Genomic DNA, 15,412 nt, shown 5'->3' with positions numbered 1-15,412 from the left:
GCAGTTTTGAACTCCCTGATTCTAACATTGTAGGGGAGTTAAAAGTACCAGTATCATGAATGCTTTCTCTTTTGACAGCACTGTTTTGAGCTATGCTAATGCTACTGCTGGGCAGTGAGAAAACTGCAGAAAATCCTCTTGAGAATGTGCTGCCCCGTGTCCACAGGGGCAGTTCCTATGAAGAAGATGTTTCTGCAACATGTTCCTAGTATGCTTTGCATGAGCATTTGAGAAGAGGCTGTCAAAGCACTCTGCTTTCTTCCTCCATTTTTTATCATCTGTTTCTCTTCATTTGTCCATGTACTGTTTTCCTAGACTCACAGCAATCATCTTTTCCCAGCATCTGACTCTCAACTTTATTTCCACCTTTCTTTTGCCTCTTTTTAGAGGGACTTGAGATAGGGGAGGTAATATTTAGGGTTTGTATGAAACAGCTAAAATCTCTCCAAACACTTTTGGAAGTTAAAAATTTTATAGCTAAAAAAGCAGAGTTGCATGAAGGTTTAGCCCCGTATTATTGCAATGCCAAGGACACAGTGCCATCTTAGAAGAGGATTAGGTCCTAAAGAAGCAGCCTAAAAGAGGGTACAGAGAGGATGCCGTGGCTTCCCCTGATTTCTTCCTTGCTCCTAGAATTTTAACCCCATTGAGAGAGTTTTTGTCTTTCACTGGATAGCATCAAGAGCTTGTAATGACTGTTGAGTAAATCTTTGCAGATCCGTCAGTGAGATTATATAGATTTTTTTTAAATGGGTTGCAACAAAAGGCACAATTTTAAATTTTTTTCCCCTAACATTTGCTTAGAAGTAAATATTTATCATCATTTCATATTATAAAAAAGCCTTTTTTAAAGTGATAGGCATCAAACATCAGACTGAAGCTTAGACCTTTTTTGCATTGTGTCCAGAAATGTGCATTGGAATGTAGATGTCTGTCACTTGGGCCTGCAGCTTGGCTGCCCCAATTAAGTACTAAAGGCCTCCACAAATACAGGTAGTGAGTTGCAGAGGATGTTTGCTGATAGCCTGTGATAAGCGTGAAGTAGGTCTGGCCTTGATGTGGCTTGTGAGTTCTGGTGGCCAGTGGTGGGAATCTCTTGGCGACCCCACGTGTTCCTTCCTGGGGTGAGCATTGCTGAGCTTCTAGAAGGGAGCTTAGCTGGGGAGGGGGCCTTTGTGGCTAGCTAGTGGGCTTGGCTGAATCTTGGAAGGATTTTTGGAATGGAAGATAGTTAGAAAATATAAAATAGAAATACTTGGAAGGATTAGCTTTTTAGAGATGGGGCATAACTAAAATGCTAGTCCTCTGTCCTGTGTCATGTGAGCAACTAAATTTCTTAAATACGCATATGAAGATCTGTTTGCATCTGGCTAGCTCTTTCATATCTTAATGGATAGCCTACTCCACATTTCTTGATTGCCTTTTGTTTAAGAATCTCAGAGCACATTATGGATATAAATGAAATGCCACTTGAGTCATCTGTAAGATATTATTAGTACTATTATACTCATCCTACTTTATAAGAGAGAAACGGAGTGCAGAGGCGTCAGAGCAGAGAGAAGTGCCATCTTCCCAGCCCATTTCCACATCTGTATTGTTTTACCGTACTACAGCTCACAGACCTCTTTGAACCAGTGTGCTAGGCAGCAGCGAATGCATAATTTGTTGAAACAAATTTCCAGATTTTACCTGGCACCTTAGTCTCTTTTGTCCTGTGCAGGGGAAAGACATTTCTTCAAACTTACACTGTGCCACCTTATAGATGTGGCTGTGAAGAGGACCCAGCATCAGCAGAGGGATGGCACATGATTAGCAGTCGACCCGCCAGGAAAGCAGGACTCCATAGGGCTCCATAGTCTCAGAGTTTCTGGGGCCCCCAAGGTTTCTCCCTGGTCCCTCCCTGGACACAAAGGATTGCTGTCTGCTGGAGCAGGGCTTTTGGGGATTTATCATCAGACAGATGTGTCGTCATGGTAACCCCAGCCAGGCTTTAAATCTCCCTCTGTGCAGAGGAATGCTAAGCCTCTTAACCGCTGTCTTTCCTCCCTCCACCTTCCTACCCGAGCTTGAAGAGCTTGAAGAACTGGATGTGCCTTTCAGGGCAGCAGAGAGAAGTGATGAGGCTTGGGACAGCTCTGGAGACAAGAAAAGAAAGTGGCACTTTCCTGTCTAAGATACTGGGCGATGTGTTCAAGGTGCTGGTCTGAAATTTGATCCAGTATTGTCATCCAGCTGGGTAGACAGGTGTTTTGTGGAGAGATGCACAGCTCTTAGTCAGTGCTCCCTGGTGTATGGAATGAGTCCCTGTGTCTTACGGGGTTGCGTGAGGGGAACTTGACCTCCCGTTGCCTATTCTGGATCTTGTGCAGCAAAGGAGGTTTCAGCCATTGGTGCTGCTGGCATGTCACTTTTTAAAAGCACTGCCTACATTTTTGATAGGTCCTGGAGATGTCATGTGCCATACATTTATCAAAATACTGCTCTTGGGTGGGGACTGGGATAAGGATGTGGTAGGCATGTGGCAGTGGAGGAGCTGGGATCTTTGAAATTTGTCCCAGGCTGCACTTGATGTCACTGCCTGTTCCTCCTCCCCACATCCACATAAGTTTATCTCTAGGGAAGAGTCTGAAAGCTTGGTTCCCTCAGAGAGAGCATTGAGAGTGTCTGCAGCGCTGCAGAAATAATTTGTCTGGTCTTCCCACCTTGCCGTGTGTGAGAGGTCAAGGGCTGCCTGCCTTGGGAATAAAACCACTCAACTTATTTGCTCCAGGATACGTTTGCAGTGGATGGGTGATTGAAGTAAATTACAGAAGTCATAATTTTTAAATTAACGTGATGACCAGTGTTTGGTTAACACTGTTTTGAAATATTAGTGACTGCAGTGATTTGTCAGGATATCCTTAAGTGGTAGGTGTCAAGGCTGGTCCCTCCACTGAATGAGAGTCTGCATTTGTGAATGCACTTTCACCACCAAGGGAGCAGTGTGCCTAGACAATGCCTATAGAGTGTGAGCCATGTGAAGGCAGCGTTGTAGTGCTCTTTTGTGCTCCTTGGGGCTGGGGAAAGGCAGCTAATGCAGAAAGATCTGCCCATCTCCCCTGCACAGTTTGAAAAGTTGGTATACTTTTCCCAGTATTATGTGCCAGGTTGCTTGTGTATTTGCATCTAGCCCAGATCTGCTGTTGAGAGGTCATCACCTTGACCTTCGTGCAGCCACTGATCCATTGCTTTCTTAGAAAAGCTATTACAATCTAAATAACTGCCTGGGCAAGGACCATCTTTGTCACCTGCCAACAGTCCTCCTGCCAGGTTCCTATTTGACTGAGAACTTCTCCCATGGGGAGCTGCAGCAGTGACACTTTCCCCAAAGCACGCAGGTAGCAGCAGAGCATGCATCTCAGGGCTTCTCTCTTTTTATTGTTTTCCAGCAGAAGAAATTTGACTGGAATTAGTTTGTGTCTTACTTGTCTGTGACATACTGAGCCTCTGGGGTTTGTTTTTTTTCCTCTCAAGGCTGTCTGCTGTCTTACTTTGTACAGTGGTGGACCTTGGGGTTTGTGGCACAAGGCTCCTTCCCTTTGGCTATAGCAATTACTTTGGACATTTAAAGCAGGCAAATGTGAGTAAGAGAGTAGGAGATGTGATGACTGTGAATGTCAGCTCCCCCAGGTTTTCTTTGCAGAAGCCAGGAAACTTTTCCTGCCACAAAAGGAAGGATTTTGGCACTTTCAAGGGACACAAAGCAAGGGATACCTCCCTGCTGTGGCAGGACTTCTTGCATGGGTAGTTCTGTGAATCCACCTTTCCTCTCTAAATAAAAGCCCCCTCCCTTTGGATCACTTAGTTACTGTTCATGATACTGTTGACTTACCTTCCTTTGACTGTGCACCATATGCTGCCCCATCCTCCTTTTCATTAACACATAGGCTTAGAGAAAGGGCAGAGGTTCCATAGCAAAGTCCCAGCCAACATGGGAGAGAAAGGGAGATTGAACCTGGAAAGAGTAAGGGATGTGTTGCTTGGAAGTGAGATTTATTTTCCTTTTGCCTTAGCACAGACATTCTGGGTCCTTCACATTGGAGAGCATCATCTGACTGTGATTTTAAAGTGTCATCATTTAGTACAGTGGAACTACTTCAAGTAAAGACTCTGTATGTGGAGCACCTGGTTACTGTGCTTCACTCCACAGGCAACAATGCCTTAGCCCTATCCCCTGTGATACCTCTTCAGGCTGAACTGGGCACCAGTAGAGCACAGAAAAATGTTAACAGAGCAACTGAATATGAACATTTCTTTTTCCTTTCATTCAAACAGGCTTTACTGAGCACCCAGAATAAACTGAGAACTTTAGTCCCAAATTTCACCTTCAACCTGGGCTTCTCAGGGAAATTCTACCACACAGGTAAGCCCCGGCACTCCTTTGTCCCAGCGCCTGCGTACAGCCCCCACGTGTGTGTGTGTGCGTGCGCGCGTGTGTAACACAGAGAGAGCATGATTCTCTGTTAGAACGACTCAGCATTTCAGGGGATTAGCCACTGCTTTGAAACAGAGCCCCTCTTCTGCCTTTTGTTTTTGCACTTCCTTTTCTGCTCTCTGTAGGTACAGATGAGGAAGATGAAGGGGATGACATGCTGCTCAAACACAGGAAGGAGTTCTGGTGGTTCCCTCACATGTGGAGTCACATGCAGCCTCATCTTTTCCACAATGTCACCGTGCTGGCTGAGCAGATGAAGCTCAACAAACAGTTTGCAGTGGTGAGGGACATCACGGTTTATTTACTTTACAGTATTAATCCTTAAGCATTTTTCTCCTGGGATAGCTGTTTGGACCCCACTGAAATCAAATACTAGTCTAGAAACTCAGCTGCACTGAAGAAAAGCAATTCTGGAAGTTTAAATTGGAGCATGGCTCCTGCTGTCTTCAGGCAAGAAACACCACTTGCATGCCTGCTTGTGCAGTGGGAAGTGTTTCCTGGCACCTGCATGGCCCCAGGCAGCCCCGCTACATTCCAGGGTGCAAATCCCAAGGCTCTTGTTTGCTGAGGTCTGAACTTGTAGCATTACCATCCAAATCCAATTAATTTACAAACTCTGGCAGTGAGAAAGCATTTCCTTTTCCATCCTTATTCACTGTGGTTTTGTAAGGAAGTCACCTGGTCGGTAGTATGCAATGCTCTGTGTGCTAACAGCCCTACTTCTGGCCTCCCCAGACAATACTGAAGGAAGTTATTTATCTAGGAAGTTCAGGGGAAGTTCCCTGGGTTTTGGCAGAGGAGGGGGAAGCCTTGAACATCCTGCATTGATGGAACAATGTCTGTTTGATGTTTACAGCCCAGAGTTGAATATAGTATACATGTTTCACTGAAAAGAAATGTCCTCTTCATCTCTAGTTTGGTTCTTTTGATGGTAATCCCTTTGGGAATAACAGGCTGCTGTCTTGTGTTCCCATGACACACACAGATTAGGAATGATCTTGAATTCAGAGCACAGCTGCAGCATTATAGGAACAATTTAGGCTCCTTCTTTTACTGGTTAAATAACAGTGCAGTCTTCTGCAAAGAGACAGAAAGCACAGAATGCAATTACACATATTTAATGTAAAACAGGCTAGCAGTGGGAAGGAGAAGGTTGCTGCTTCATTTAGGGGCTCTGCTCTGGTTTTATTGTACACAACCAGGGCAGAGCTGTCATCATTCATATTGTTACCAGAACCACACAGTGGAATTAAACCCCATGAAATTCAGGTATTTCCTGTCATTTTAGTATAGCTCCAGGCCCCATATCTTTACCCTCAACGGTCTCTTGCTTCATGTCTGCTTTTCTTTGAATTGCTAGAGACAAGACAGAGCCTAGTCGTCATCTTCCTTTCCTTCTATATCAGTTAAGGAAATTTTGTTTTCCTCCTCTAGTGACTCAGATCTAGGCATTGTGGGAGTGAGATGTGCCGTTTAACAGCATTTATTAGTTTGTAGTAACCAAGGAACCTGACCTGTTGCTTGTGAATTAGTCTGATTTATCCCACCTGCAAGCTACAAGACCCTTCTTATAGCAGCTGTTACCAGTGCTAGATGTCCTTGTTGATACAGAATTACCCTTATATCTATGTAGTTGCGTAAAACTAGAAGTACAAGCAGTATTTTAGGTTTCCCAATCCAGAGAGTTTTCATGTTACTTTGTCACTGTCCTGGTTTTGGCTGGGCTAGAGTTAATTTTCTTCCTAGTAGCTAGTCCAGTGCTGTGTTTTGGATTTAGCATGAGATTAATGTTGATAACACTGATGTCTGCTAAGTAGCACTTATCCTAAGTCAAGGGCTTTTCAGTTTCCTATGCTCTGCCAGCAAGGAGGTGCACAAGAAGCTGGGAGGGACCACAGCCAGGACAGCTGACCTGAACTAGCCAAAGGGATATTCCATGCCATAGGATGTCATGCTCAGTATATAAACTGGGGGGTGTTGGTGGCGGGGGCGGGCAGGGATCGCTGCTCAGGGACTGGCTGGTCATCAGTTAGCAGGTGGTGAGGAATTGCATTGTGCACCACTTGTCTTGGATTTTATTTCTCTCTCTTTTTGTCATCTTGCTTTTCATTACAATTTCTTTTTTAATTTTATTTCAATTATTAAACTGTTCTTATTTCAACCTATGAGTTTTACTTTTTTTTTTTTTTTCCCAATTCTCCTCCCCATCCCACTGGGGCTGGGGGGAGGAGTGAGCGAGTGGCTGCATGGTGCTTAGTTGCCAGTTGGGGTTAAACCACAACAGTCACCTTGCTCCAACTTGGAGTCCATTGCCAAATATGGTCCTTATTAAGGATATTAGTTAAATATTGAATGATCAAGCTGCATGTTCTGCTTCCAGGAGCATGGGATTCCCACAGACTTGGGCTATGCCGTAGCCCCCCATCATTCTGGGGTTTATCCTGTCCACACACAACTCTATGAGGCGTGGAAATCCGTTTGGAGCATCCAAGTAACAAGCACAGAGGAATACCCACACCTACGGCCTGCCCGGTACCGGCGTGGATTCATCCATAATGGAATCATGGTGAGCACAGCTGGGCAAGCAGAGCCCACTTTCCTGCCCATGGGACAGACTCCTAGTGACCTGCATCAGAGACATTAATCTTGATATCACCAGTGTTTCCAAAATCAAAGAGAAGAAACTTGGCTAGAGCCAGTTTCTGTGTTTCTCAGTACAATTCAGAAGTCAGTACCGAACAGAGAGCAAAACCAAACACAACAAGACTAAACTGAGATCCCACTGACTTGTTTGCACTGTCATGAATAAATGGTTGTGAGGAATACCAAAAGAGTCCTCTGAACCTATGTCACTTATGTCCCTTACTCTTTATATTGTTCCACAGAGTGCTGCTTTGACACATTCATGTGTAGATTCTGCTGCATCTGCCTCTGACCTAACCTTGCTTTTCTCTGATATTGCCAGGTTCTGCCTCGACAGACCTGTGGTCTTTTTACTCACACTATCTTCTATAATGAATATCCCGGTGGCTCAAAGGAGTTGGACAAGAGCATTCGTGGTGGTGAACTCTTCCTGACAGTGCTCCTGAACCCTGTAAGCTCATCTGAAAGGGGAATCAGTGCGCGGGTGTCTCAGTTTATGTGCCTGATTTGGGAAAGGACTAGATCTTATGGGAGATTCAGTGTAACTACCCATCACAGTGTGGCTGTCTCCAGTGTGATGCTAAGGAGATGCAAAACAGAGGGCCAAGGAATTACTTGCTAGTTAATGCAGCTTTGCTTTACACACTGCCAAGGAAGCATCAGTATTGAGTGTTGACAATTGCAACACTCCGCAGATAGAAACTAGCCAGGGTGACATGCTGAGCATGGCCCAATGTAAAGTGGGTGTTACTTAGGCTGCTGCATCTTCATGAATCAGAAGTGAGATGTGCCTTGGCTCCTTCTGTTCCATGCACATCTGCTGCTTCTTCCCTGGCTCACTGATGAGTTTTGTTCAGAATAATTGCTTTCTCTGGGCTTTCGTTATGAAGTGTCCTTCCCTTTCTTTCAATATGTATACAGTGAAACATTTTCTGCATGCTTTTTTTTGTGATGAAGCTGTGACCCTAAGGCATTTTTGGGAAATCTGGGTCTAACACAGGTGTTTCTTTTTCCCTTTTCAATGCTTGACAGTTCCATGAAGCCACCAAGTTAATATAGTACCTTCAACACCCTGCAGTCCCTTCCCAGTTCTTAGCCATGGGTGGCAAATCACATGAGTTCCTTACTTCCCATTGAAGCTGGGAAGATGTACTAGGTGGCAAGAGACACAAAAAAAGCGGTCATTTTTAGAAAGTCCTGAATGGGTAGAATTAGGAAATGAAGCTTTGTAGCCCTCTCCAACCACAGATCATGCTGCCTCAAATTCCTTCTTGTTGGCTGCAGCAGGAAGACATGCTGCTCTTTTTGATTGTACAGTAACTTTCTCAGTTCCCCACCTGAATTTATTTCTTACTAAAGCTGATTTGGCACCTATTGTCCTTCCTTTGAATGGACATTGCCCTGCCAGGTTTAGACAGTGATTTTAAAATGTCTACCTCTATAGCCACTCCTGGATGTAATGATGTTTAATCTCTTCTTTTCTCATGACTTCCAAATTTCTATCTTCTAACTACTTCTTTATACATCTTTTCCACCAGTGCCTTAGTATGGGCAAGAAGCCATGCAAGCAGATCTGAAAGTAGGTTGTTTCTCCCAGTTATTGAGTACTTGTTACATGACAAATCCCACAAACATCAGTGGCTCTGCTCACTGTGATGTTTTCTTTCATTCCCTCCTTCTTTTGCATCTTGATCACAGGGTTGAATACTCAGCTTTAGCCACTTTTGGTTAAGGCTGTAGAGGCTCAGTGAATCAGAAAATCAAGTTTTTTCCCTCAATGAGCTTAATTTTTTCTTGTCTCATCTCTTGTTTTTTTCTTGTATCTTTCTTCTTTTTTTTTTTTTTTTTGTGCCTCTCTACTCCTAGAACTGTGATAGTGAAAAGATACTCGCAATGTGCTTTGGGTGCATCACATAGACAGGCTGTAGTTTACAAACAGGCTATGTGTTTCTGAAGGTTAGCCTGTGACCAGCTCTGGCTTGGTGTATGATCTGCAGAAGGTATGGATCTATAACAGCCCTAGCTAAAAAGCTAGGGGTATTTCCAGGTCTGAAGCCAACCTTCCATCCCCAAGGTCTGGAAGCCAGCCTTCTGTCCCTGTCACCTGAGACAGAATGGTTATCTTTACACACAACAACCAAATCTACCTGCTTAATCAAAGTCTGTAGTAAGGAGAAGGCTATTCTTTGCATTATATATGGAGTGATCAGTCAGATGGAAAGAAACTGCTTTGTTTTCTGGGCTTCTCTTCCCATATGTCGGGTGAAATCCACCTTGTTGCACTTCATAATTGTCAGATCTTAAACAATGCCTGCAGATATAGCCACTGTGAAACTTAAGAGCTCTAGGTTACAGTTGCCAGACTGTAATCCAGAGATCATTGCTGGTCTAGGAGGCTGTGCCAAGGAATTTGTAGAAACAGAGTTTCTAGAGCTCCTCATTAAAATTTGCTGATAAGCATGTGATGGTCGAAGCAGCTGGCAATAATCTGTCATCCAAAAAGTTTGGGAGGATTGTGCTGTGGTATAGGATGAGTTTATTTGCCAGATTTACTGTTGGCTCTTCGTGGTGATGCTTCAGATGCTTCCCATGTTTACACTTTTGCTTCCTTTTGGCAGTGGAGTACTGTGCTCTAAGCTCCTCTTCATTGTTCATGTTTGCACAGTGACTCAGACCCTTGCATTCCTCCCCTCGCTGATAGAGCCATCTCACAGACCTGATAGAAAGCTGGCCAGCCCCACAGCCCCAGCAGTGATCTGTAGCAGACTTGGACCAGGCTCTTTTAGTCCTTTTTGGTGCTTCCAGCTCCCTTTGAGTGGATATACGCATGCAGGAGTCTCCAAGCCTGTATGCGTATAATTAACTCCACAGTGCAAACAGAAGATGTTTGATCTTCTGATTAGTGAACAAGGTCTGATGTCAGGAAGGAGAATAGCTGTTGATGTTCAGCAGACAGGCTGATCACTTCTCACAAATGCTTTTGTTCACACTATGCAGGCAGGTTACTTCTGTGCCCGCAGCTGCTTGTTACATATTGCAAAAATGCTCATACCCTCATGCTTTCTGTATTTTAGGCTCTCTGTGACCTTTCCTCTCATCTTTCCTTAGTGTGAAGGAGGGGAAACCATGGCATGCTGACAGTGGAAGGGAGGGGGACAGGAGGGAGGTGTTATTACTAAGCCGTTCCCTGGGGTCACTGGGTGTGGATGGGAGGGAGGGAGAGATGGGACTTGAGTGTAGCTTATGTCAGAAGTAGTGCTCAGAGCTGTTTTGGCAGCAGGAGCTGTGCCGAGGCAGAGGAAGCCGCCAGACCTTGTTAACAGTGCATGTGTGTTACAGGACATGACTGCACGCTCAGAAAGAAGGGTAGGGAGATGGCTTTTCAATTGGGCTTGTCTTGTCTTCTAAATCCGGTTGCTTGGGACTGTTTGCAGGTGACAGCATTACCTGTGTGAGCCATTTTACCGAATGTAGTCAGCCTTGAGACACAGTTGCTAACCTGGATCACATGCAGGCTTTTTTTATTCTGGAAATCTTGAAGGGGTCCCAGTTGGTGACCTGCGTCCTCCCTGCTGTAGTACTTGGTTTATGCCAGTGAGCCAGATGCTTCATGCAGCAAACTTTTCCTCTAAATGTCTCACTAGCAAGCCAAAGGGATGAGCCACCCTTTGCTGTCACACCACCTTCCTGGTGTCTCCCAGAAATGGGCAAGATACAACATGAGACACATCCTTTTGCTGCCTTTTGCTCCATGGCATGCTCCTGCTGATACACAGAAGATCTTTCTGTCCTTTGCTCTGTGTTTTATTTAGCATATCATTTTTACACAACAGCACCAAGCACGCGCTACTCTTTGAAGTGTAGGTGTGAGAGTTTGTCTGGCAGGGCCTCTCTGTCAGCTCAGTAGGAAACCAGAAGTGAAAACTCACAGGCAGACGAACGTGATAAATCTTTAACTCTATCTATTTTCCATGTGTCCCAAAGTCCTACCACTGCCTACCCAAAGACCCTGGGGTTTGAGCACCTTACGCACAGGATTAAATTCATTTCAGTGTCTTGGGGATGGCTCAGGCACAAAGAGCTACTATCTATCAGTACCTCTTGCTGCACTGAGACCAGTCCATGGCAACAGTGGACAGAAAAATTAATTCAGACCTCCTGAGTGCCAGCAAATGTCTTCATCCCAACACCATCTGTCTCCTGCTTCCCCCTTTTGCTCTTCCCCTACTGTGAGTGGGAAAGCCATTCCTGCCCCCTGCCAGGGAAGCCTTTTGTTGCCTGCTGACCTTACCTGGCATCATCAGGATTCAGCCCTGAACTGTGCAGCAATGGGTGCCCCTACTGTGACTTAGGTCTCTTCCCTTCCCTGCACTAACAGACACTGGGCGAGGAGCGCTAAATCATCCATATAGTCATTCTTCCATTGACCTTAGTGTTCTGCTTTTGTTTTGCTAACTTCTAGCCATGGTGTGGCTTGTGTCTGGCAAAGTGCTGTTGTGTTACAGGTATTGGGATGCAGAACGCCATGGGACCTGTCAAAGCCACACACCACAGTCAAGCTGACAGCAGTCTTTTACACTCTTTTCCAAAAGTTAAAAATACTGAAAAACAGACAGGAGGGAAATGTATCTGCTTGAGAGAAGGGATGGCTTGGCAACGCAGAGATAGCACACCGGCTCCTGAGCACTGCAGTGCTGGGGGAGCTCCCATGGGTTCTCGGTGCCACTTTGCCCAAGGGTTTACATCCTCAGGCTTGGCAGGACATTTTTCAGGGGCTGCCTGTTCTGAAGGCTTTTGCGAGCTAAAACCTTATCAGTCTGTTCCTAGAACGATTTCCTAGCGCAATGTCTCTTTGCAGTCCCTGTTCAGATCCCCAGGTATTGCTTGTTTGTGTTTTAAAGTGTGAATTGCTAGTTGTTCTTTACACTTGGGATGTCAACTCCAAAGTGAATGAAAGCTGACAGGCTGTGGGCCTAGAAATAACTCCTGCGAAAACTGTCCCTTGTGCCACCATGCCCTGGCCTGCAGCATGCTGCCCCTCTCCCTGGCCTGCTCCCCTGCTGTAGCAGGCACCACAGCTAGAGAGGCTGACCTGGTTGTGCCTTGGGGAGAGGAAGGGAAGCTCCTGTTCTCCCATGAAAGAGGCTTTGTAAGGTTTTGACTAGGAGAGAGTCACTGACTAACCCTTGTTCCCCTAAATGTCCCAGAGCCACTGGAATGGGATTTTGAAACTGTTCTGGCCTCACATCTGGGGCTCAGTTATCACCCCCTACCCCCGCCCCCCTCCATTCCCAGGGGTTACTGTGAGGTCTGTGTCCCTCCTCTCCTGAGTTCCTCCTGTCTTGCAAGCACTACATTTCTTTCTTTTTCATCAAGGCAGCGCTGTATCCTGGCAGATGGACATTCATCCAGACAGCCACGGCAGTCTGAGGTGTGAACAGCGTCTTGGTGACAGTGGAATCAAGCTAGCAGGAAACAATACTGTTACCCAATTTACCAGTATCCCATGTCTTTCCTATTTTCAGATCAGCATCTTCATGACCCACCTGTCCAACTATGGGAATGACCGTCTGGGACTGTACACTTTTGAGAGCCTGGTCAAGTTTGTGCAGTGCTGGACCAACCTTCGATTGCAAACATTGCCCCCTGTCCAACTTGCAAAAAAGTACTTTGAAATCTTTCCCCAGGAGAATAATCCCTTGTGGCAGGTGAGAAGGCAGCTTTAACTGCTCCTAGTGGTTTTCAAGAGGTATGTCCCACATTTAAAGTGTGGCAAGACTGCTGGTCCAGAGCACAGAGGGGTAATGCATAAAGCTTTTTAGGTTTAACCTCTGTGGCTTGAGGCTGCAAGTGGCAAATTGCAAGGTGGAAGGGATGGGGAGTAGGAGCAGCAGGACATGGTCACGGTGTGAACTTAGGGACAGGGATGACTGTCATAAGTGAGTAGGGGGCAAGCTTGTAGGCATTTGGGTCATTAAAGGGCTTATATTAGAGCAAGCTGCTGTGAAATGTTAAGTGTGCAAGGAAGAACCCTGTTTGGTGCTGGAGGAGTTTGCAGGCGTGTTAATGTGATTAATCTTAAAGTAATTTCACACTGCAGAATTCATGTTCATTAAATAAAAACATGCTTATTCCATTTTATCCTAGTGCAGCAGCTCTCTGCGTGGTAATGAGCAGATGAAATTAACTGAAGGTGATAGAGTTGTCTGTCTGCCAGAAGTTCACAGATGCTGAGCTGTACTATTGTGGTGGCCCAGCCCAGCATGGCTACACAGGGCAAGGCCTGTGGTTAACACTCTCAGAAGGACCTTGGCTACTGTGTCACTCTGGAGCTTTTGGAAACGTTCCCCCATGTTTTTACTTAACTCTTCTTGGTGCCTGGCAGAGCAGCAGTGTGGCTGTGAAGTGTTCTTCATATGCTAATAGTATTTTCCCAAGAGGACTGGCCTTCCAGCTTTTCCTCCCCTTTCCCATTAGCTCCTGTGGTAGAGCTTAATCCCATCATTTGTGCTGCAGAATCCCTGCGATGATAAGAGGCACAAGGATATCTGGTCCAAAGAGAAAACATGTGATCGACTCCCCAAGTTCCTCATCGTGGGACCTCAGAAAACTGGTAATGCGAATACTTTATCTAAAGATAGATAGCAGCTTCCATCTTATTCCTCCAGAGATGAGAGCTGGAAAGGTCTGTGGTTTAGATCTGTACGGCTGCCCTTTGTGCAAGCTGGCAAATAGCCACATTTCAGAGAATCTCAGATTTTTCAAACCTAAATCTGGCAAGTCTATCAGCACTTTGCATCCTGGCGTTTTGCTTGGCTTGGTCCTGATTTGCAGAGAAAAGCCCTACCTGCAGAGTTGTGTTTTGGCTTTTCCATGTAAGCTCAGAGAAACTGTGACCTTTCTTAGTGTGTCACAAACCTAAGCTGTCAGCAGGACTAAACGTACACGCTTAGCAAAGGTTACAATGAATGCCCCCTAGTGCTTTTATTGCAACAGATCTGTGTACCCACTGCACGCTCCATGTCACTGTCAGCGGGAGGTAGAGATCCTCTTTTCTCTGACCTCTGTCACCATCACTTAACTGCTGTGGTATTGTGGTTGGCAGTGACTTGGATGTATATACTGTACTGAGGAGTCCCTTCTAGGCTGAAGAGAGCAAAATCTCTTCAGCCAAAGCCAGGTCTTCAAACCTTGGCTTTCTCTGTAGTGCAGTGAAACAGCAGTTGCCAACTATGCACAGCAAATGGTGATCCTGGCCTTGGGAGGAAGCTTGTCCCAGCCAAACTGCTGTCTCCTGCCTGTGTCACTATGAAGCTCTGTTGGTGTCTGTGCAGCAAGAGCCCTCCCGTATCATGGCCCAAGCTTGCAATGACACCGTAAGAAAACCCTTCTCTCAGCTGATCTATTGGCCTGCTGGAGGCCTACAGCTGTGTGCTGAGCAGGATTATTCGCGTTGGCTGGGTAAAGGGAACACATCTATAGCAGAGGCAGGCCAAGGCATCTCTAGCTGAATTCTCATCTAAGGACACTAATGTTGTCCCTAGCTCATCTCCTTCCCAAACACATGATGCTGTCCTGTGGTGCCTAGGCCACCTCCTGTTTGGCAGGTATGGGTTCTACCATGTGACAGTGTGGCTATGCCACCAGGGAAAATAAGGTGTGGGGGTCACTGACATGGGTGACAGCTGTTGTGCTAAGGAGGTGACTTAAATCAGCTGTATGAGCTGAAATGTGGTATTGAACTCCTCAGTGAAGTTAAATCCCAAAGTGCTTGGTGTCACTGCTGTTGTAACCTGCATGAGTTAAGGGGTGGGTTAGCCACGCATGGCAGGAGTGTGCCCAGCTGGGGACTGTTTGTTGTGGTGTAGGTAGCGCCTTTCATTCAGCCAAGCATTATGTGTGACCCAGGTCCTGTTAACTGGTTCATGTTGCAGGCACAACAGCTGTGCACTTCTTCTTGACCATGCATCCAGCTGTCACCAGTAACTTCCCAAGTCCATCCACCTTTGAGGAGATACAGTTTTTTAATGGACCCAACTATCATAAAGGAATCGATTGGTAAGAACCCTGACGCCTGTTCTTCTGGGATAAGATGCACCCATGTTGTTTTCTCCCGAGTCTCTCTGTATGTCCACCTCAGTAGCGTCTCTATTTCTGAGCAGCTGTTTTCCTGCTAACCCAACTGCTTAGTCCCAGGAGCAGGACAGGTAGGTTCTGATTTGACTGACTGTTCACCAGGAGGCTTGTAGGCATGATTTAGCTTTAAAAATTCAGTCTTTGTTGAATGCACTGCTG

General features: G+C 45.7%; 1 protein-coding gene across 2 annotated transcripts in view; it reads left to right on the top strand.

Annotated features, from left to right (window-relative positions):
* NDST2 (N-deacetylase/N-sulfotransferase (heparan glucosaminyl) 2) overlaps positions 1-15,412 on the top strand; it is a 57,790-nt gene that overhangs the window by 35,454 nt on the left and 6,924 nt on the right. For both annotated transcript variants that reach the window (XM_010567761.1, XM_010567760.1), the window contains exons 4-10: positions 4,315-4,402; positions 4,600-4,754; positions 6,855-7,040; positions 7,440-7,568; positions 12,643-12,825; positions 13,634-13,730; positions 15,052-15,175. In XM_010567761.1, the coding sequence (XP_010566063.1) occupies positions 4,315-4,402; positions 4,600-4,754; positions 6,855-7,040; positions 7,440-7,568; positions 12,643-12,825; positions 13,634-13,730; positions 15,052-15,175 (962 nt within the window). The remainder of the gene's footprint in view (positions 1-4,314; positions 4,403-4,599; positions 4,755-6,854; positions 7,041-7,439; positions 7,569-12,642; positions 12,826-13,633; positions 13,731-15,051; positions 15,176-15,412) is intronic.

This window comes from Haliaeetus leucocephalus, unplaced genomic scaffold, assembly GCF_000737465.1.
Source record: "Haliaeetus leucocephalus isolate CR32 unplaced genomic scaffold, Haliaeetus_leucocephalus-4.0 Scaffold229, whole genome shotgun sequence".
Taxonomy (NCBI): Eukaryota; Metazoa; Chordata; class Aves; order Accipitriformes; family Accipitridae; genus Haliaeetus; species Haliaeetus leucocephalus.
This window is presented reverse-complemented; position numbering and strand designations above follow the sequence as displayed.